The 21,209-nt window shown below is 49.4% G+C and overlaps 10 protein-coding genes across 10 annotated transcripts; 7 read left to right on the top strand and 3 right to left on the bottom strand.

Annotated features, from left to right (window-relative positions):
* The first annotated feature begins 3,551 nt into the window (after nucleotides 1–3,551).
* Nucleotides 3,552–4,192, top strand: C8Q69DRAFT_201826 (hypothetical protein). Its single transcript, XM_028626090.1, has 2 exons — nucleotides 3,552–3,846; nucleotides 4,104–4,192. Exons 1-2 carry the CDS (start codon nucleotides 3,629–3,631, stop codon nucleotides 4,138–4,140), a joined length of 255 nt encoding a protein of 84 aa, XP_028486338.1. The 5' UTR covers nucleotides 3,552–3,628; the 3' UTR covers nucleotides 4,141–4,192.
* Nucleotides 4,193–4,746: 554 nt separating this feature from the next.
* On the bottom strand, nucleotides 4,747–5,441 carry C8Q69DRAFT_392932 (ribosomal protein L31e; the record flags this gene model as incomplete). Its single annotated transcript, XM_028627640.1, has 3 exons — nucleotides 4,747–4,872; nucleotides 4,958–5,032; nucleotides 5,409–5,441. Coding segments are annotated over 3 exons (234 nt in total), but the record flags the coding sequence as incomplete, so codon positions are not given.
* Nucleotides 5,442–6,737: 1,296 nt separating this feature from the next.
* On the top strand, nucleotides 6,738–7,432 carry C8Q69DRAFT_201647 (hypothetical protein). The gene has a single exon (XM_028626088.1). It carries the CDS (start codon nucleotides 6,907–6,909, stop codon nucleotides 7,393–7,395), a length of 489 nt encoding a protein of 162 aa, XP_028486336.1. The 5' UTR covers nucleotides 6,738–6,906; the 3' UTR covers nucleotides 7,396–7,432.
* Nucleotide 7,433: 1 nt separating this feature from the next.
* Nucleotides 7,434–8,623, bottom strand: C8Q69DRAFT_201646 (carbon-nitrogen hydrolase). The gene is made up of 2 exons (XM_028626087.1): nucleotides 8,472–8,623; nucleotides 7,434–8,407 (listed from the first exon to the last, which is right to left on the bottom strand). Exons 1-2 carry the CDS (start codon nucleotides 8,524–8,526, stop codon nucleotides 7,572–7,574), a joined length of 891 nt encoding a protein of 296 aa, XP_028486335.1. The 5' UTR covers nucleotides 8,527–8,623; the 3' UTR covers nucleotides 7,434–7,571.
* A 343-nt stretch (nucleotides 8,624–8,966) lies between these two features.
* On the top strand, nucleotides 8,967–9,803 carry C8Q69DRAFT_201753 (hypothetical protein). The gene is made up of 2 exons (XM_028626089.1): nucleotides 8,967–9,209; nucleotides 9,282–9,803. Exons 1-2 carry the CDS (start codon nucleotides 9,160–9,162, stop codon nucleotides 9,667–9,669), a joined length of 438 nt encoding a protein of 145 aa, XP_028486334.1. The 5' UTR covers nucleotides 8,967–9,159; the 3' UTR covers nucleotides 9,670–9,803.
* A 114-nt stretch (nucleotides 9,804–9,917) lies between these two features.
* C8Q69DRAFT_201643 (hypothetical protein) lies at nucleotides 9,918–10,709 on the top strand. Its single transcript, XM_028626086.1, has one exon. The coding sequence runs from the start codon at nucleotides 9,993–9,995 to the stop codon at nucleotides 10,566–10,568; it is 576 nt and encodes a 191-aa protein (XP_028486333.1). The 5' UTR covers nucleotides 9,918–9,992; the 3' UTR covers nucleotides 10,569–10,709.
* Nucleotides 10,710–13,585: 2,876 nt separating this feature from the next.
* Nucleotides 13,586–14,572, top strand: C8Q69DRAFT_505572 (hypothetical protein; the record flags this gene model as incomplete). The annotated part of the gene is made up of 1 exon (XM_028632719.1): nucleotides 13,586–14,572. The coding sequence occupies one exon, from the start codon at nucleotides 13,586–13,588 to the stop codon at nucleotides 14,570–14,572; it is 987 nt and encodes a 328-aa protein (XP_028486332.1).
* A 292-nt stretch (nucleotides 14,573–14,864) lies between these two features.
* Nucleotides 14,865–16,118, top strand: C8Q69DRAFT_460771 (hypothetical protein). The gene is made up of 2 exons (XM_028630195.1): nucleotides 14,865–15,231; nucleotides 15,326–16,118. Exons 1-2 carry the CDS (start codon nucleotides 14,929–14,931, stop codon nucleotides 15,839–15,841), a joined length of 819 nt encoding a protein of 272 aa, XP_028486331.1. The 5' UTR covers nucleotides 14,865–14,928; the 3' UTR covers nucleotides 15,842–16,118.
* Nucleotides 16,119–17,086: 968 nt separating this feature from the next.
* C8Q69DRAFT_490890 (putative MFS transporter) lies at nucleotides 17,087–18,604 on the top strand (the record flags this gene model as incomplete). The annotated part of the gene is made up of 4 exons (XM_028632133.1): nucleotides 17,087–17,249; nucleotides 17,327–17,987; nucleotides 18,105–18,189; nucleotides 18,221–18,604. 4 exons carry the CDS (start codon nucleotides 17,087–17,089, stop codon nucleotides 18,602–18,604), a joined length of 1,293 nt encoding a protein of 430 aa, XP_028486330.1.
* A 73-nt stretch (nucleotides 18,605–18,677) lies between these two features.
* Nucleotides 18,678–21,209, bottom strand: C8Q69DRAFT_460770 (hypothetical protein). Its single transcript, XM_028630194.1, has one exon. It carries the CDS (start codon nucleotides 20,933–20,935, stop codon nucleotides 19,136–19,138), a length of 1,800 nt encoding a protein of 599 aa, XP_028486329.1. The 5' UTR covers nucleotides 20,936–21,209; the 3' UTR covers nucleotides 18,678–19,135.

Here is a 21,209-nt window from a genome sequence, read left to right as displayed (position 1 = left end):
GCCTCAACAGAATGGCACAGGCAGTGTCTTCAGTGGCTTTGGTAACAATACATCTACCGCGACTGCATCCCCATTCCAATCCACACCGTCTACAGCTCCCTCGACCGGCAGCCTCTTTGGACAATCAAGCGCGCAGACGTCTACCGCACCTGCATCCGGTCTTTTCGGACAGGCCAATGCTGATAAGCCGACAATTTTCGGCAATTCCACTGCGTTCTCTGCACCTAGCGATTCGATGCAGACTTCCCCCGACTCCAAGGCAGGTGCTGGGAAGCCGCTGTTTGGCACTGGTGCCACATCACAACCACCGCCCGCTTTTGGATCGCTTGGTGCTTCCGGTAGCAAACCTTTATTTGGTGCTACCAGCGAGAGCAAGACCCCTTTCGCACAGGCTTCTCAGTCTCCCTTCGATGCAAAGCCAGCTGAGGCGTCTACTTCCGCTACCACTGGTGGTTCCCTCTTTGGCATGACCTCTAAGCCGGAGTCCGCTGCCACGACTACACCCTCCGTGTCAGCCGCGGCTCCTGCAGCAGCAACGACTTCAGCAACCTCAACACCGTCTCTCTTTGGTACGAACGCTTCCACAGGAACGTCTGCTCCTACTTTTCAGCCATTCCAACCATCTTCCAGCCTCTTTTCTGGAGCTTCCAAACCGGCAACTACTCAGCCTACACCGGCGCCCAGTAGCTTGTTCTCTTTTAGCAGTTCCGCGGAGAAGAAAATCGAGGAGCCTAAGGCGCCTACCGCTGATGCTGCTGCTGAGAGTAAAAAGGATGGCAACGCTCCCAAGCCTTCAGGCAGTTTGTTCGGTTCTACAGCAAGCTTCGGTCAGTCACCTGCGAGCAACATATTTGCACCCAAAGCGCCCTCGACTGCGGAGCAGACTCCAGCCAACCCATTCAGTGGTCTTTTTGCTATGAACCCTCCTGCCCAGGCCTCTCCCGCCCAAGAGAAGCCTCCAACTTCTCCATTTCAGCCCAGCAATATCTTTTCTCCGAAGCCAGATGTTACAGCTGGAGATTCTACGCCCGCGTCCAAGCGACCGAGTCTGTTTGCGACCGCACCTCCTACATCGTCTGTGACTAGTGGCCCTGGTCCGTTCAGCATCAAAGGAGCAGCATCTACGGCCGGCGGCCCGGCCAATCTGTCCACAATCAAATCTGATTCGACTATCTCAAAGGACAAGGAAACGCCCTCGAAGGTGTCATTTGCCACCAAGGGTCCACGCAGCCTACCTTCCAACCTGAGCAAGGAGTTGAGTGATGATGTCGAGCTGTTACACCGTGTTCGCATGCTAAATGAGAGCTTCAAGCGTAAGATCTCAGAGCTTGACCCGTCCAAGGATGACTTTGATGTAGTCGTCTTATTCTATATGCGTGTTCGTGAGACCATTGGTGTACCCGTTGGCGAGTCTCGGTCTACCGCGTCTAAGCGGAAGACCAGAGATGCCGAAGAAGCTGAAACGCCTTCTCAGAAGAAGGTGAAGCCTGCCGAGAAGTCTACTGATCAGCCTCAATCACTTTCCGCTACCAATATCTTTTCGAAATCTCCCTTCAACCCAGCAGCATCGAATAACTCCCCCGCTTCCAACAAGCGGAAGGTTGCGGACGATGCTGATGCCAGTCCTCAACCGGAAAAGCGTACGGGTGCGCTGACGGCTGGATCGACCACTGCCAGCATTTTTGCCAGCTCGTTTTCAGAATCCCAGGGCTCCAAGACTACAGCTGATAAAGCACCGGAGACTTCACCCGCCACTCCTGCCTTTAAGCCACTGGTCCCGCAGTCTGGTGCCTCCACAGCATCCTCAACTCAGAGTCCGTTCAGCCTGAAACCCAGTGCCGAGAAGGCTACGGAGTCTCCTGCTAAGCCTGTCTTCGAGTTACCTAAATTCAATTCGGGAGCTGCGCCCAATTTCTTGGCGCAATTCAAACAGCAGGCCGACAAAGATGCCGAAAAGGAGAAAGCGAAACGCAAGGCCGAGGATTTTGATTCCGATGAGGACGACGAGGCTGAGTGGGAGCGGAAGGATGCTGAGGAGCAGCGTAAGAAACGTGAAGAGTTTGAAGCTCTTTCCAAGAAACGTGCCAAGTTTGTTCCTGGCAAAGGATTTGTTTTCGATGATGAAGCAAAAGAAGAGCCTGCACAATCCACGTCTGAAAAAACCACTGCTCCAGCACTGCCCTCGACGAGTTCATCTGTCTTCCATGCTAATGGCAGCCGGTCTCCTCCTAAGTCCGGTAACATATTTGGTCACCTGTCTGGCACTAACTCCGAGGCCGAAGGTGACGATGATGATAGTGACAAAGAGTCTACGGATGGCGATGTCAGTGCCGGAGCAGGACAGAAGGCCTTGCCGGCCCCGCCTACCAACGGTTCTGCGGATAGCAGCGACGAGGGCGATATCTCGAAGGCCTTGAAAAAGAAATCCGAAGAAGCCGCGGCGGCTAAGAAGGAGGTGTCGGGAGCTGCCACTTCATTGTCTGCGCCGACGCCGCAGAGCGGACCGAGCCTGTTTGATCGAATACAATACGACAAGGATGGCAAGCCGAAGCGTGAAGGCCAGCCTTCAGAAGAGAAGAAGGACCAAGACACCAATGTTTCTACCTTGTTCGGCAGCTCCAAGTTTGCGCCTTCTTTCAACGCCTCCTCCAGTGGATCCACCAGCATCTTCTCGGCCAGTACCCAAAGCACATCCGGCCAAGACAATGCTGCAACTCCTAAAGCCGGTTCAATCTTCGGGTCTAGTCTGAATACTAGCGGTGGTTTGTTTGGCTCCCCAACTCCAGCAGCCGCTAATGCTGCCGGTTCTGCTACTTCCTCTTTTGGCGACCATACTTGGAAGAAGGACTCGCCCATTAAGTTCTCCAGCAGCACATCTGCTGCTGAGTCTTCATCAGGAACAGCGACTGCTGGTGACTCGAAGCCGTTTTCAGCCCTTTTTGGAGGCTCAACTGCACAAAAGCCGTCAGGAAACTCCGCTGGCGGACCCCAGCTAGGGTTTGCATTTGGCGGCCCGTCCCAGGGTGCTTCGTCTATATTCTCTTCTTCCACCGGTGTCTCTGCTACTCCGAGCGGCACTACAACACCGGTTGCGACATCTGATACGGGTGCGGAGGACTCAGCTGATGGTGACGCTGCTCCATCAGAGCCTCAAGTCGACCTTGCCCGTAGCCATGCTGGCGAGGAGGACGAAGACATGCTGTTGGAGATACGTGCCCGTGCCATGAAGCTGGAGCCACCCGGCTGGCAAAGCCAAGGCGTTGGCTGGCTTCGTGTCCTGAAACACAAAACAACATCTCGTGCTCGCGTTATTCTTCGTGCTGACCCTAGTGGTAAAGTCGTTTTAAACGCTTCTCTTCTCCCGCAGATAAAGTACAAAGAGTCAGGGACTAGTGTTCAATTCCTTGTTCCGAAGGCTGAGGGTGCCCCTGAACAGTGGGCTATCCGCGTCAAGAAGGAGGAAGTCAGCCGCTTGGCTAAAACCATGGAGGATTCTAAAGCCTAGAGCTCCTTCATTTTGGTGGTCCCTTATTGCACCATGAGTCAAGACCAGTTACGAGGTTACTGATTCTATTGATGTCCGCTTGGATTTCTGTCTTATCTGCCTTGCGAGGGACTGCTCTTCATAATGTTTATCAAAAGCATGCATGCTCCCGGGCTCTCGCCCTTCCTTGGCCCTCCCCTTTCCGGTGACTGGGCCATAGTCGCGAAGTCCTTAATTCCCCGGCAAGGACCCTTTCCGCAGGGTCTAGCTGGGTTTCTTTTTCTAATGACGGTGTACGGTTGGAGCCAGGACACCATGTCAGCATTTCTCATTTACTGCCGTTTTCTTCAAGTTTTTGCCTGGTAAGACCCGTGATTTTTGATCGAGCTGGATATGCGTGGAGCTATTTCTTTTCCTTTTTCTTTCTAATGGATCTGCCGCCAGCGTTGCATCGCATGAAACATGCATCTATGTAGAATCAATTTCCTGTTTTCATCACCGTGGCATGACTCGAAGAACATTGTCGGGGCGACGGCCAAAAAATTGCAGCATTAGCATACTCTTATTCTTATCTCTAGTCTTCGTATAGAAGAATTGGCCTGACCTTATTTCAACCTAGTTTCACGATGTATATCTTGAGTCTCATAGGGGCTTGATTGCTACAGTCCGGGCATAATGACGTGGTGGCTAGCAGTTAGTGTAGTGCTGTCGCTGATCTCCAGTAAAGTTTGCGCGCCGCAATAAGGGTAGTTAACTACAAGTTACATGTGAAGACAGCACTCGCTACAGATATTACAGGAGTTCAAATGGTTTGAACCTTCGAGCGGCTAGATCATAAAAAGGCGCCGACATGTTGTCTCGAAGGAAGGGCATTGACAAGTACAGCAACTGTGGGATCTTCTAAGGCGGGGTGGCACAATCCGTTCAATTTCGGTTTCAGGGAGATAAAATCCCCCATTTCTGAATTTGTTCATTATACATAAAAATCCAGTTTCTTTTATGAAGAACCCCCTATTTTCCCGAAATTGGCCCATTGTCTGTTTGTCCCCGGGCCGGATCTGAAATGACATTTATTCAGCACGACAACACCACATCCCTTTTTTTGATTGATTCGCCGTTGGTATTTTTGAGAAATGGGTTCAAAAATTGTCCCTTAGACCAGCAAGGAAGGAGGGGTGCATTTAAGCGTCCTCAACGACGGTGGTGGAGAGACCCTTGGGGTCCTTGACGTTGACGGCCTGGACGTAGGAGTAGAGCTTCTCCTTGGCGCCCTCCTCGTCGTTACGCTTGCGGGAGATGCGGACACGGAGACGGAAGGGGACACCCTTGATACCGGACTCCCAGACCTTCTTGTTGAGCTGGGGGTCGAGGCGGACGTCCTTGGTGCCCTGGAAAGTGAAGAAAAAGGACTTGGTTAGACTTTTATTCTCTTGGAAAAGATACGCCAAAAGTAAAGAAAAAGGTAAAACGTACCATGGCGTGCTCAGCGAAGGCACGGATCTCCTTGATAGCACGAGGAGCGCGCTTCTTGAAGCTGACACCGTGCACCTATAAAGTTGAAAAAAGAAGATAAATCAGTCTTCCGTCCGAATGCCATTTTTTTTTAATCGGTTGCTGCGAGATGATCTCTTTTTTTTTTGCGGCCATGAGGTGGACTTCATCAAACTAATTCTTCTTCTTTTCTTTTATTCCAAAGAAAAAAGTTATATCCCTCCTCTTTTCCGCTTGGCGGTTCTCTTTCTCCACATTTCTGTGGTTATGTTCTCCGTCCATGGTCCTCAATACGGTTTTGTATAATCGACTTCCGCGACGCAGATGCGATTTCCAATTTCCCTCATTTCAACCGCAAAATTTTGAGGAGGATTCATCTCGAGGCGAAGGAAAGCAAGTAGTAGGCAGGTATGAATTGTGTGCTTCAACGTACTCTCCTGTGAAGGTGGATGGTGTACTCGCGCGACACAACGTCGGCGATGGCGGAGCGACCGCCCTTCTTTCCGGACTTGGCGTTGGTGGACATTTCTGTTTGCGCGAAGAAGCTGTCTGTTAGTTTCGAAGAGGGCAGAGGAAGGAGAAGACGATGCGTATACTGACTGAAGGGATGGACAGTGGTGCTGGCTGTCGTTGGCTGAATTGGTCGACTGTCGTTACGGAGTGCTGGAGATCGAGAGGCCTTTTTTCGAGGTCGAAATTCCGAAAGTGTCGGTGTGTCTCGCTTAGACGCTAGCTCCGGTGCTGATTGGCTCGCTGCTTGTACTAAGCACGTGATTAACTTTTGTCCTCTGCCAAGTCTGATTTGCTGAATTAGGAATGGTTGATGATTATTCTTTGATAGGATTAGCGTTGTAGCTCATTTGGTGCAGTATTGATCCTATCAAAGAACGGTAATAGTTGATGTACCTTGTATCTACTATGCGTCTGTCCGATAGCAAGATCTCATTCCTTCTGGATTCGGGACTTTTGTATATAAATACTTTTCCCTGTTCCCTCTCCGCTAATACTTGTGCTCGTGTTGAGCATATATCAATATGAATCCCTTCAATGTACATACTTGTAAAATGTAACGGCAATAGGAAGTCTCCACTGCATTCAATTGCATAAACTCTACCTCTATTCTATTTATATTTGAGGTTCATGACCAGTTCCATTTCATGAAATACGAAAGTATCCTCTAGATTGCCTGAACAAACGGATAAATAAGTCTAGCCAAATCCATCGCCTATGGTACAGGCCTTATGCCCGGGACAACTCAAACGGCTCAGAATAGTTAGTCAGTGCACAAATAAATGCCATAGACAGATTTTATTCATTCAATTGCCTGCTTCAGATGCATCATACAGCCTAGAACAACATCCCCCCTTTTTTTTGGTTGGCTAAGTTGTAATGATTGCACCTCAGCTTGTGATATAGAAGAGCGGATAGGTGTTCATGGCCATGATCTAGAGTATTGCGGAGTGATTTCGGAGTGATACTAAGCTCTCCCTGTCTCAGACTCTACTCTATCATGCGGTAATAGTTGCTATTCGGGGATATCAATCTCCCCATCCCGGAGATGAGGGGGATGTATGACGGAGATAATCGGAGTTAGGGCCACAGCCCAGAGTGTTTCAAAAACACCGTATGAGGAAATGAGAACTAGAAATGGTCTTTTTGTAAATGTGAAGTTGTCTAGGTATCCTGAGCAAGGCGACGGCGTACAAGATAAGACTCATCGAGTGGATTTATACATGTGAATTCGAATTTTGCAATTTATACACACGGATACAATACAGCATGTACACACAGTTCGAAAGCATATAAATATCAGCTCATGATACCTACACGAAGTGATCACATAATAGTAAAACAGCAGGAATATTCGGATCTTTGAATACAATCCACGCTGCTTACTTACGCACTACTCCCTCCCCAAGCTACAAATCAATATGACTGGAAAATACCCCCAAGTCCTCTCCTCTCTCACCCCTCGCGAAGCTATTACGGACGCTATCTACCGTGCCATGATCGGCATCGACCGCTGCGATATTCCGTTGTTCGATTCCGCTTTTGCTCACGAAGACGTCTCCTTTGAGATACGCGCTGGCGATGAGATAAGAGCCGTCCAGGGACTCTCCAACATCCGGACTCAGGTCCTCGACCGTGTCGGACATATGGATACCACGCATATGCTCAGCAATATCCGTGTCGATGTGAAGGAAGGAGCAGATACTGCGTCTCTCACTGCGTATGCGTTGGCGCAGCACTGTCCGCCCGGAAGGGGAAAGGAGCCCGATGGACCGAAGTATCTGGCGGGTGGCGAGTATTGGATTGATCTGGTGAGGGATGAGAGCGATGGGCTGTGGAAGATCAAGAAATGGGTGCTGGATATAGTGTGGAGGCAGGGAGATGCTTCTGTGATGCAGAGGCCGGCTTGATGGGATCCTGGATTGTACTATACGGATGAGCGTTGGAATGGGACTGGCGAACGGGAGTTCCAATTTCATGCAGATCTTACATGAATCTCTAGAATCGAACATTGTCTGGAAAGGAGACATCACGATGTCCATGGAGAGATAACTGAATGAAGTTATATACGCATATTTATTATATTTCAATTATCATTCTTGACACCCTGGCTGACGTCTGTATACAAGTCGAACCGTCGCTGCGTATAGATCGGGATACCTTTTCTGGTATTCTCGATCGTGTCGTTATCCAAGTCCGCATAGACGATCTCCTCGTTCTCACCGGCCTCCGTCAAGACCTCCGCGTTGGGGTTAGCAACCAAGCTATGGCCAAAAGCGTGGTACGTCGCACTCATGTCTCTGGCTGGGCTACACATGGCGACATAGACCTGGTTATCCACGGCACGTGCGCGTCCGAGCAGTTGCCAGTGCAGGGGACCTGTCGTCAGGTTAAACGCGCCGGGGTAGACGAGCAAGAAGGCTCCTTGACGGGCGGCGATCATGGCTGCCTCAGGGAAGCGGATGTCATAGCAGATAGCCAGACCGATCTTGCCGTACTCCGGCAGGTCGACGATAGTCAGTTTGTTCCCTGGTGATAGCACCTCGCTCTCCTTGAACCTGATTTTTCCGGGAATGTCGATGTCAAATAGATGCGTCTTGCGATGCGTGCCGATCAGAGCTCCGGTCGGCGAAAAGACAAGGGAGGTATTGTAGTATTTATTCGTACCCGGTTCCAACTCGGGAATGCTTCCTCCAACCAAGTATGACTTGGCTTCTGAGGCCAATGCTGACAAGGCGTGGAAAGAGGGCGACTGTTCTTTGGTCGGTGGAGAAGGGAGGAGAGTTTCGGCGTACTTGGGGAAGTACTGAGTTCCGTAGGGCGAGTTAAAGCATTCTGGCAGCACGATGAGGGACGCGCCAGCTTTGGCAGCCTCGAGCACCTTTGTGCGAGCGTGGGAGAGATTGACAGCTTTGTCGGAACCTGGAGAAGAGCGACATGATCAGCCAGTGTTGATTTCGCTTGTTGGACGGTTTGCGCCACTCACCGGATGCTAGCTGCACCAGCGCGAGCTTCAGAGGCTTCTTAAGAAGAGCTGCCATGATTGTAAATAGTCTAGAGTGCCTTGACAATGGCGACCTTGAGCTGCGAGGAATGTCGACACGAAAATTGCTGATATGTCGTCTCCGTTATGATTATTGCGGGGGAGAGAAGAGTGGGGGTTCCGTCCGATCCCGAATAGGTAATTAAGTACATAGTTGATTCGACCCTTCAAGCTTGCAATTCAATTATCCATGTTACCAAAACACTATCATAGAAATTGACATCTGACCAGTATTGGCGTTATAGAATGAACGGAGGAAGCAGACCAACTGAAGGTACGAACCCAGGGTCCCGTAAAGGTCTACGGATGATTCTACCTTTGTACTTTGCGGCGAAAACCCAGCGCAGCGATTTCCATTTCCATTCTGGGACGGGAGCAGGACGGGCTCCATCACGTGAAAGGGTTGGCCAGAGACCGCCGAAGTGGGTGATAAGAACTAATAATAATATGGAAGAAATGAAAATCGAGTCAACATACGCACCGCGCGCTAGATGGAGGCTCCAGAGTCCACCGTCTGTGAGATGCTCAGATGGCCACGCTAGTTAGGTACGGTAGGTATGTACATACATACTTAAGTAGGTAGTTCTTCCATCCCCAAACTTCCCACATCTCGGTTCGAGCCAACGGTGCCATGGACGACAAACTGGATTCGTACGTAATATGGAGAGAAAGTGATAGGCTGTATGTTAATTAACACTGTCCTAAAAACTAACAGAGAGAAACAAAAAAAAAGCCAATAAGTGTACAACACAGGTCTGATACTCCACGGTTAATTCTGGAGCTGGACGGTGCCTCGACCATTTGGACGGAGTCGCGGAATGAAAACTACTCAATTCGAGTTTCTCTTCGAAGGATTCTAAGCGATGAGTTTAGCGGCCAGAACGATAACACAAAAGACCTTAACCAACCGTTCTGGCTGCGCTGGTCCCCCGAAATTGATCCTGGCCGGGAGGATTTCATTCTCTTGCGCCACGATCTAGACAGCTTCCAAAGAATCGGCGTTGAAGAGAAACCTAGATATGAAGTGGACTCAATAATTCAGCAATTTCCAAACGAGCCGCCTTCGTGTTACACAGCAGAGGCTAAGAAAAGCCATGACCGCTGCAGAATCACCTACAGGTTATCCTTTCCCGATACTTAGGAAGAGCTCTTACAATTAGGTTATACTTACGACCTTCTTTGGACTGGAAAGGAAATTACTCATTGGGATTGGAGCACGCAGCCAGAGATAAAAGATGAGCCTAAGTGGCCACCAATTTTGGTTCCAGGGGGCGCACATATAACATTCACAGTGAAAGAAGGGAAGCGTCCTCCTATTCCGCGACCTCCAACGCCACCGCTTATTCAGGCAAGTGAAAGAGTGTAAGCGCTCTATTTATAGTTAATAGAAAAAGTTCTTCTGCTTATAAATACAACAGGCCAGGGGCACCAGTTCTTAGTCTTGAGCTGAGTTGTAGCCCAATAATGACCTTGACAGGCAGTCTGGATGTCCATATCAAAGTCATTTACCACGGTGTCTCAAACAGCGATAATACAGCCATAAGCAAAGAAGCTCAACCAATAACCTTCCACACCCATGCATTTGTTCCGGTAGATGGAGAATTCCGCGTCTACCGCCGTCGCTGTCTAGATCAATCTAGGCCCGAGGCAGAGGAGGAATGGGAGACATTTGAGGGCGACGACTACTGTCAATTTGGGATCTGGGGTAATCCTGATAAGCTGATAAACGTCTCTGAGAATCCAAAGGGCCGATTCCCAACACTTTTTCCTGGCGAATCTTGGTCGGACTTTTGGACTATGCCGGCGGACGGAGATGTACTGCCCCATGATCTGAAACCCGGCGAGAGGCTCCGATACCAATTCAAAGGAAACACATTAGACTGGTGGGACTGGGGAACGGCCGCAGCGCATACTCAGACCGTTGTCACGCTCCCTGGCTCGGGAGTGGAACCTATTTCGGACCTCAAGGATAATGGAGGTCGGCCGAAGGTGGTTATACCGGCGTCGAATGTTGTGGAGTGGACGATTGTTGATGAATGAAGGGTTCCTGTCTGTATTCTGGCCCTTTGAGTTTTCATTCTACCGAGTGGCACTTGCTCTCTTCGCCACCGCAGTCTTTCAATTAGGGGTATGGAATGAGATAACGCAGCAGGTGCGTGGTCAACCCTTAAAAATGGGCCGTGAGAGAGTTTTCGCGCTTGATTGTATACACATCCGCAGCATGTCTCTAGGTAAGGAGTTCCAGTGGATAGGAACGTATCGAGAAGAGCATAACTTCCAAGGTGAAGACTAGCCACTGTGAATGATATCAATGCATTGGCGCTACGGACAAGTGTACCTACTGTACCATGTTTTTCTCCGATACGGCCCGCACCCTTCCCCGCGCGGGCGGAAGCCGTTTACAAGAGCGTGCACCGCAAGATATGGCCTTAAGGTCACTTGCGATACAAGCTCAAGGAAGCTTCCTTGAGTATCCTCGATGCATCGGATAATGGTCGGGGCGAGACGCTTTTCTTCCTCAGCGGTTGGGATGATTATCCGAGCCGATTGATGTTTGATTGGAATTGCATATAAGAGTAGTGAGGATACCCATTTGTATTCTGATAGGCTGTGAGTCGGCATTGTGCCGCTATATGTGTAGACTTGGTCGAGCTTTTTTGCTCAGTTGTGGCGTGGTCTGCCAATTTAGATGGGAAGTGATGTTCACAGAGAGTGATTGTAGTGAGTGACAGTGGACAGTGACCTTGCTAGATAGTGACATAGAGCCCCTAGGAGCCACTCCTAGAAATAATATCAGATATCCGTTCAATAACACAAGCAGAGAGAGCTAATAAAAGGCAATATGGTAGTAGATAAGCTTCAACGGTGATGCAAAGCGGCGGGGATTTAATCAGAAAACGAACGTCCCCAAGCAGTCCGGAGTTTTCGCAGTCAACAACCTCAATAATAATAGCAGCCGGAGACAGGGAACGATATGTACAACTCCATTCGGGAAGACGACCAGAATCTGATGCCGATTGAAGCATGTCTGATGTACCCGAAATAGCTACGTACTACTACTACGTCAGCGTATCTCGCATAAGATAGGAGATTGTTGCCATGAGTAACTCGGTATAGAGACAATGACCTGTCAACCGAATTCTAATACAGCCGGTGTCGCAGTGATATAATAGACAAGACTAACTAAGGCTTGCGCTGTGTTCACGGTCTATATGGTCAGTAATCCATAAGAGGGTCTTTTAAGTGTACCCGGGATAAGACAATAATTGGTGACAGGTCACACTGGCAGTAAAATGTCCCATTCTCAGCCTCGGCCGTCGCTTGATGCGGCTTGTTTGAAGAATCATCATTATTATTATCACTGTCCGGTTTGATAACCCTGAATCTACCATAATCCGAAGTGGAGATTAGTATTGCCCGAAACGTCGTAAATAGGAGATAATAATAATTTAACGCGGTCGATCGCAGTGCCATGGATGGGTCTTCCGTCTCGACCAGCTTCAAAGTTCAACGTGGCTGCCGCGTGGCATAGACGCCAAGAAGCGCCTCAGCCTTGCCGCACAGTAAATGAAATAATAGGAGGCCACTAGGCTTAAGTACGGTTAGTTCGACGTTGGGATATGGATCTGTTCTGCGGAGAAATCGGAATCCAGGAGAACCTACGCCGAACATTCCGATCAGTACTCCGTACTCTACGAACGAGTTCTGTTGGGATGCAACATCATCAACCCCCAGTGGACCGGCTGGCGGCGACGGTTGTATTATTCGGGTAAAAAGGTTACCACGAAGAGATCTTCGAGTTGCCTGAACAGCCTTACCAGAGGCCATGTGGATGTCTTTATTGGGCGTTGCAAAAGTCTTGGAGCGGTTCCTCCAGCATGATCCAGTGGTTTGGATCTAGACTGGCGACTCATCTATGGCGTATTATTGGTCCACGAGGCAGCGCACCAAATCGATAGTCTTTTGCCGCCGTGGTTCGTGAATTCTAGACTTGCTTCTTTTCGACGGTCAAATCCATCCCTGGGCACGCCGGCAGGACAGCCACCCCTTGGACGTTCCGAATCCGCAGAAATCTCTTAGTTGATCATAAAGGAGAGGAAGTCCGTTCACTTAGTATGGTTTAGTACTTCGCATTGTAGTTAGCACTTGTCGATGATTAGTTACCACTCCGTGAAGGGTTCAGACCAGGCCAAGACGCCGGAGAGGACCTGTTGAAGCGACCGGACAAAGAAGCTAGGGATGCTCTCGGCTCAGTTCCCGGCAATGACCGTTAAAAAAGAGGATGGCCAAATTTCGTCTTTGTCCCAGCTGCGGAGAAAGCACGATTCAGACAAGGTTACTCCGTGCCGTTGCTCCCACTGGGGCATCGTTCCAAGTGATCAAGACCAAGGAGAAGGCGTTGCGGAGGGTCTTCCTGCAGGGGCTTGTTCGCCGCTAAGTCGACGCCAATCAAGGGCTACAAGAGTTGGTGCCGGATCAAGGCGCGCGCTGCAGTAGCGATATGTTAAGGATCCTGCGTAAACCTTCCTTTCTTCGATGTGGAAGAGGAAAGACTTGAAAAAGTTGCTGTCCGGAGAGACGATGCACACAGTGGCGGCATAAGTTAAGTTAGTTAGTTAAAAGGAGCGACCGCTTAGTCAGTTCCCGGGGGAAGGCCGAGTGAACCACCATCCTTCATCTTTTTATTCAATCCTCGCGCCACTATGCTCGTCACTTGAAAATCTCTGTCGAAGTTCGTGCCAGACGCTCTTTTTCACTGTCCTCCCACCCGTCTCGACTATATTGACTGCAAGTGGCCGTTGTGGTACTGGCGACTGTCTCTGGATCCGCGGGACTATACTTATCGCTCAGCATCATCCCTTCTGTCATCTAGGCATCAGTCAATTGTCCGCGACAAAGACAGTGGTGCAGTTTCTGTTCAAGGCATTCAATCTTCCAGGAAGATAACGGATCGACGACGAGATAAGAGCCACGACTATAGAGCTGCCCGTTGTCTCATTGACCATCGTCTTCACTTCAACAAGTTCCATCGAGTTGAGCATACCAGCCTCTTCACCATGTTCGAAGACTTCTCCTTCTCTTCCCCGTCGTCCAACGGGTCTCTGTGCCTCGCCATCGACACGGAGGACAGGAACATGACCGACTGTGATAGCATGGTTTCCCCGCTGTCGTCGCGCTGCCCGTCACCACCGACTTTCTATCGCGTCCCCAGACCGCTGTCGCGCCATAAATCCTCACACTTTCGTCCTCTACCGCCAACCTCAAACCCATACGACTCGAAGCGTCGTCTATCGATCACGACACTGACTCAGAAACTGCATGCGCACACATTGGCACACAACGATGGGCAGGAACAGAGCGAAGACCATGCCGTATCACCCTCGAGTTCTACCTTTGGGTCAGAGGGTCCAGGGTCAGCCAAGTACGCAGGTTACGTTCTGACGCCTCCGGACACTGATCACGACGATGAGGGATACGACGAGACGTCTTCACTGGCATCTTTTTCTTACCCGAGCCCTCATTCTCCTTTCCTCAGCCCCACTTCAGTCCCATGCGAATATCTGCCCTCAGACACCAACATTGAGTCATCTTCAGATGTGGAGAAAGGCATGGGAGACGGCCACTTGCACGTTCGCTTGCAGCGGCAGCGGATCTCTCGTTTGCAGTGCAACGCTATGAGCGGTGTGGATGCCATCAAACTGGCTCTGCTCGCGGAGGAGGAACGGCGACATCTCGAATCGCTGGGTGAGGATTGTCACCCCAGTTCTCTTCCACCGCTGTCTCCGCCAGGGCGTCGTGGAAGCGCCTTTGGAAGGAACCGTTTCCGCAGAGAGAGTGTCTTGGGCTCCTCTTGTGATCGCTCGGGCGCTGACGCCAAAGGAAGGAGAAGGAGTGCTGCCATCCCGGGCAGTACTTTGTCTCACCGGATCGACAAGGGCCACTATCAGGTTGCTGGCCGCGACCTCCGGCAAAAAAGCGATCAGGAACTAAGAAGAAAGAGTGTTGTCTGTGCAGCTTTGGAATCATTTGCGTCTGAGTCATGAAATATTATGACTCAAGTCACTCAATATTTTCTACTTACATTCTGTATTATTACCATTATTGTTGTTGGGTTGGCTATTTTGTTCATTTGTCCTTGCGGCGTACGGTTTGGGATGTGTACAATAGCCCTACATATTTGGTCGGATACCCTGTCTGAGGATTAACTAGCTATGGTAATGTCTTTTTGGTGAAGCAATCTGTATCGAGTTGCTTGTCATCTGCAACTATCATTCTGCTGTATGTTATACCAGGCCCTATGAAGGGCACGTGATCTATATCAATTTCTATACCCGAAAAAAAAAAAGCAAATGTGCGCCCTCACTATTTCCGCGACCAGTAATTGCTAGTACGTAGTAGTATGGCCAGTGCCTCGACCAGGAGAGCAGCAAACAAGAAAATCAAGGGTGCCCCGGATTACGACGACCCCGCGTTCTGGGATATCAGATTCGCGACCGGCCAGGATGTCGGCGAATGGTTGAATTCGGGCGAGGCTCTGATTGAGACCGTCTTGTCCGACCTGGAGAAGCGCCAGCCCATCGAGTCGGGATCAGGAGAACAAAGACGACCCCAGATTTTGCATCTGGGACCGGGAGTCTCGAAATTAGGATCTAAACTGCGCGATAAGTTTGTGGAACGTGGATGGAGAGGCGACGGCATTGTCGTAAGTTTCTTCTTTTAGCCAAGATTCAAATTGAATCCTTCCCCGCAGAGCAACAGGAAACAAGAAAACATCATTCTCTAACTTCTGTTATAAGAATGTCGATTTCTCTTCTGAAGCCGTTCGTCTCGGACAGGAGTTCGAATCCGGCAAAGATGCAGCTCACGCCATGCATTGGGTTCAAGCCGATCTGCGCTCTTGGAGTGATCTATCCTCTGCTCTGAGGGAATTTTCTCCTTTCGAGATTATTTTAGACAAGAGCACTAGCGACGCCATTGCGACAGGCGCGGAGGAAGTATTTACTTCATCCAGCGCTGATGATCAGTCGAAAGTATGCCCCACGGTGCGGCAGATTCTGGATCTGAAGGAAATCAGCGAGGTTGAGCTCTCTCCGGTTGAGCTCCTGGCATTGCATCTTGTGCCTTTGACGCAAAGGGGGACGACGTGGATTGCGCTGTCATATTCCACGATACGCTTTGATAACTTTCCGTATCTAGCGGAGCATTGGAATGTTGTTTCGCGTACGCCGCTGCAGGCACCAGCGGGAGAGACTGCTTCTTCGGCTTATACGCCGCAGGTCTTTCATTGGATATATGTCCTTCACAGGGTATAGCAGAAAAGTTTACTGTCTGCACCGGTTCGAGGTCGTTGGGAGTTGAAATCTGGGTCTGAATATGGAATGGCCCCTCAAGTTCCAAAGGAATCCGTCAAACTGCCCATTTCAAGCGCGATACATCATTCATGGACAATTCATTAGCACTTGGAGACCAGACATAAAACCGGAGTAAGACTAGATGGGGACACTCCGCTCACTAGAGGATATTTTAAATGACTCGACTTATGACATCAATAGATTGTTAAAAATAGTAGAGACGCGATATCTTGTCGAGCAAAACGGTTAATGCTTCCAAAAAGCATTGCAACGCTTCTCAGCTGTCTATGGTAGAGCACGACTGCAATGCTCATGTCCTCTTGGCAGATAGATCTCAACTAATGATATCATATTACTATACAGATATCCACTTTACCGGTTGTTTATGGCCCATGTCCCGATTTCATCAGCTGTCGACAAGGTGAGGCTGGCCGCTGACCTTGTATGTGACCCCCCAGATCGCCTTGGGGAATCTCCGGAATGTTGTTATTGCTGATATTGTCATTATGTTCACACTAACCTAGCAATGTTGCTTACTGGCATTAGACATCATCTCATAAGGTAAATTGAGCCGATGAATCCCCCTCCAGTACTATCTCTGTAGTACAGATCTGTTGTCCGTGCCTGGAAATTATTATATGCTTGTATCCACATGATCCAGATGAAGATCTGCGTGTTGCTACTATCCTTGACACGTACTGGATGGCTCTGTATGATATTGATGACGAAGTAGCTATCATTGAATATAGCCTATAATGATCAGTATCTTATTCATAGCTGGAATACGATATAAATTATTATAGGAATTTTAAGCTCGAAATTAATTATTGCCTATATCAATTTAGATTTCCTTATACGCGCATTCTCATTTCTATTTGCTGATATCTCACCTCCAGGATCTATAATGCTACCTTATTTACAATATCGGCGTATAGGGAGACAAATCAACAACCAACTCCGGTCAGATCCACACGGAAAAGGAAAGTCTTCAGAGTATGGTTCTTTCTATCTCAAACATTGAGTGCATTCATATCTGACTATTTATTAGATTTGGAGAAGTTTAATTCTCCAGCAGACTCGGGTTTCTCGTCCACATCATCGAGCAGAGATAACAAGGCGCCGGTTTCACTTCCTTGGATATACGTACACGATGATTCCACGCACGGGACAGTGTTTCTTGTGGATGGCGAAGGCGATAATGACCCGATGGACGCACGCAACTGGCGGTTGGGCATACGGATAATATCGAGCCTGATTGTATCATCCATTGCTGGTCTTGTGGGATTCTCAAGAGCTATAGACTGCGAAGCATCAACGCAGATCACTGCGGAGTTCGGTGTGAGCAAGCTGGCGGAATCATTAGCTATATGTTCGTCAAATTAACTCTTCTCTTTCCATGTTGAAGACATGAAGGCTAACATATCCTCCTCTTACCTATGAATATAGCCACATACCTCTTTGGCTACGCAGCTGGTTCATTGGTAACTGGTCCATTTTCTGAAACTGTTGGCCGCAGCCCCGTCTATGTGATTTCAATGATATTATTTACGCTTTCATCCATGGCGACGGCTCTTTCTCCCAACTTGGGAGCACAACTCACCTTCCGATTCTTCGCCGGTTTCTTCGGCTCGACTCCCCTGGTCTGCGCCGGTGGCAGTCTGACGGATCTTTGGAGTCCAAAGGAAAATATATACTTTTTTCCAGTCTTCTCCATTCTCTCATTCGTTGGCAACGGCGTAGGGCCACCTATCGGCGGTTACCTTGCTCAATACGGCCCCAGTTGGAGATGGGTTGACTGGGTGACTACCATTCTCGCAGGAGTGCTTCTCCTGGCTGTCATATTCCTCCTACCGGAAACCTTCAAGCTGATGCTCTGGAAATGGAAGACTCAGCATGTGCGCAAAGTAACCGGGAATGAAAGATATAAAGCTCCATCGGAGATCGAAAAGGGAACCTCCCTTCCTAGACAGCTTTTCGAATCGCTATATCGTCCTTTCTTCTTGGCTATCTATGAACCCATCGTCATACTCATCGCACTGTACTTGGCTATTACCTACGTCATCCTCTTCACGTCACTGAATGGCTACACCTTCATGTTCAGTGATACGTACGGCTTTGACCAAAGATAATCAAGAAGCGGCAGTAGGGGCAGAGCAAGGAAGTTCCCGACCATCATGGCCAGGAAGCAGAGTCCTGTTTTACCCTACACGAGGGACTTGCGCAGGGTTCAAGAACGCGCAAAGATCTCTCAGGGCCCAAACCGCGAGGAAGGATATGAACATGCAGAGAATCAGCAAGTAGAAAATATAGTGCCGCCACCAGAATCCCAACTTTACGCAGCTATGTTCGGTGCGCCGTTTATACCGATTTCGCTTTCTCTGGATGATGACATATACAACTCGATCGGATATTTCGCCGTGGTCTGCGATTATTGGCTCCGTTCCTTTTGGGTTTGGGTTTGTCCTTGTTTTCGTTACTTGTTATGAATACCTGATGGATAGCTATGCGATCTATGCTGCTTCGGCGCTGGATAGTGCGAGTTGCATTCGATATTTGATAGCGGACGTGATGATGCCTGTTTCGTTGCCGTTGTACTCGAATCTGGGTGTAGAGTGGACGCTGACAATGCTGGGAGGGTTGAGTGCATTGATGGTGCCGGTGCCATATGTGCTCTATAGATGGGGACATGTGATTAGGCGGAAAAGTAAGCATGCTGCTTCTTGAATATGGTGCATGCTTCGTTTTTCATATTTTGGTCGCGAGTTACCAGCTATATGACGAGTCCGGGGGAAAAAAGCGGAGATTAAGAACATTTGTTTGCTCTGGACATGTCCTGTTGTGAACTCTATTAGAAGATGAGAGACATGGATATTAGTGGCTCTTTCATCTTAAGATACATGCATGAGCTATTGGGATAGCATCGTTCCAGAGGCCCCGTCCAAACTACCAACGTCAAATGATAGCGTTCTACCCACTGAAGATGTCAATACAGGAATTTCTTTCAGCATGATATCTGAACATCAAGCAAACCCAGATATTCTTAGAACTTCATAGAATGAATTGTCACCCTTCATAATCCCTCGAAGACAGACAGCGTAAGACAGCACTACCTTCTGTAGCACCAAGAAACGTGACTCTCTTTTTTGACTTGTTCCGAACGCCTTGTCCTTGCTCAATGAGTATGTGACGAGCCAAGACCGAGTATCACCATATTGTACGTATCTGAGACACAGACGATCATGAATTGCAAAAGGCTTATTTTGAAAAGAGAGCCATGAATAGCGAAATTGTAGCCCCTATAAGGACAATCGTGTACCCCAAAGTTATCCATCTCGCCAGGATTCTTTCACGGTCGTTAAAAGACTCCACATCTCCTCCTGAGAACCACCTTATCAGACAGTCCGGCCAAGACAGGCCCAAGCCGATGAGAGCCACCACTGGCCACCCCAATGGAAAGAGTAAAGTCAAACCTACAAGGATCCTCCGCCCTAGTCGTTTCTGAGGGACTATGTTCGCAATTGTTGATAGCTGAGAGTGGCGGAACTGCAATGGTACAAGTCGAGGAGGTTCAGCAAAGACATATCTCCCGGAAGTTGACCTGTACCAGGGAAGATACGACCCCACACTTTCTTCATCTCCGGTGAATCTGCTAGTGCTAGAAAATGTCATCGCAGCTTGAGGTCTGGCGATATCTGAGGCAGAAATATTGTCCATAACCCGGAGTCGCTCCCGTACCTCAGCATCTGTTCGGTATCTCTTTGTTCGACGGGTAGAAGTTGCAGAAGATGATTTGAACGTCGTTCTGGTTGCTAAGAGTGCAGCAGTAGAAGGCCCACGCTTAAGAGACGGCTTAGAGAAAGTCGTTGCCATGTCTGCGTCTTTCCCCTTTCCATGCGTCGCTTCCAGATTCCTGCTTCCAAGTGACCGTTGTGACCACTCTTGTAGCTCAATATCATTTGAGCTGCGCCGCTGACTCTGGCCTTTCTGACCCCTGGATCTAATTGATTGATAGATAGAGCCAGGGGTCGACCTCACCAGTGTCGGCTCGTCCGATGAACCGATAATCAGTCGTTCTGTAGAGGACGACTGAGCAGCCGCTTGTTTCGGCGACGCTCCCGGGGCAGCGTTTCCGACGTCGTTGGCTGAGTCGGTTACCCTCCTTCCACAGGAAGGAGGGCCCTCGACGTGTCCAACACGCCCTGGGCGGGACCTAGAAGTCTGTGTGAGAATCTGATGTCTGTATAGCATATCAGATGCAGCGGGGCTCTCATGAGTGGACTGTATAGTCACCCAGCCCGAAGAAGCGGAGAGGGTCCTATGAAGAGAGGGTATCTCAGGCGAAGGGGTTCGCAAAGGAGGCGGTCCTTCATCACTGTGGGTAGAAACATTTCCAAGGGTGTGAACATCCGATCGCAAATCCGTGTCTTCTTCCGTGATATGGCTCTGGTCAAGAAAGCTGAACTTACTGTAACTTGTCCCGCCCACTCTGGATGCCTGTCCGGAGGCTAGATTAAGCCTGCCCGGACAGACATCCGCTCCTCTGGGGATTGTCGGTGGAGAGGAGCAGAAGGGATTCGTATGAGAATCCCCAAGAGGGGTTGGGTGCCGGTAAGCCCTCGCTGAATGAGGACGAGGAGGACCCGCAAGGTAGCTCGTGGTAGCAGGAAGAGGAGGGATATGGCTCATGAGAAGGTTTGTATTCTGGAAGTGACGATCAGAAGAGGAAGCAGAACACTCCATATCAGATTGATGGTCAGGGTGGTGCGTGTTTGTTGGACCCGCACGCTGAGAATGAAAGAAAGGCGACGCCTGTGGGAGAGGTGGTGAAGAAGGGAGGTCAAAGGGAGTCCAGCTAGAAGTCTCCTCCTGTGCCAAACTGCCGTAACTGGAGTAGTCAGCCAAGCTGCTTCCTGTCATTGCCTGTCCCAGTCGGGATGTGTACGGGTCTGCGTATCCAGAGCGATGAGCGCCCTGTCCGACAAACGTGTCAAACGTGTCTCTGCTGAACTGATCACTTTCTGGGATTGTCTCCCAGTCCTGCTCATCATCCTGCATCTCACTTTCTCTTGACGAGGAGACATAACGACCTCGCCGTTGTCCAAGTCTAGAATAGTTATTAGAGAGACCTCCGTGAGAAATACTCCGACTTCTGAGATCCCGCAGTCCGGAGAATAACCTTAAATGAGGCCTTAGAAGGGGAGATATCAAACTCTCACTTAACTGCTGACTGGATGAGCTTTGACTTGATCCTGGTCCCAGATCTTGTATCTGGCTCTGCGAGGCTCCGAAGGTACCACATTCGTTGATTTCTGAATAATTCACAGCTGAC

This window comes from Paecilomyces variotii (genome assembly GCF_004022145.1).
Source record: "Paecilomyces variotii strain CBS 101075 chromosome Unknown C8Q69scaffold_3, whole genome shotgun sequence".
NCBI classification, from domain to species: Eukaryota; Fungi; Ascomycota; class Eurotiomycetes; order Eurotiales; family Thermoascaceae; genus Paecilomyces; species Paecilomyces variotii.
This window is presented reverse-complemented; position numbering and strand designations above follow the sequence as displayed.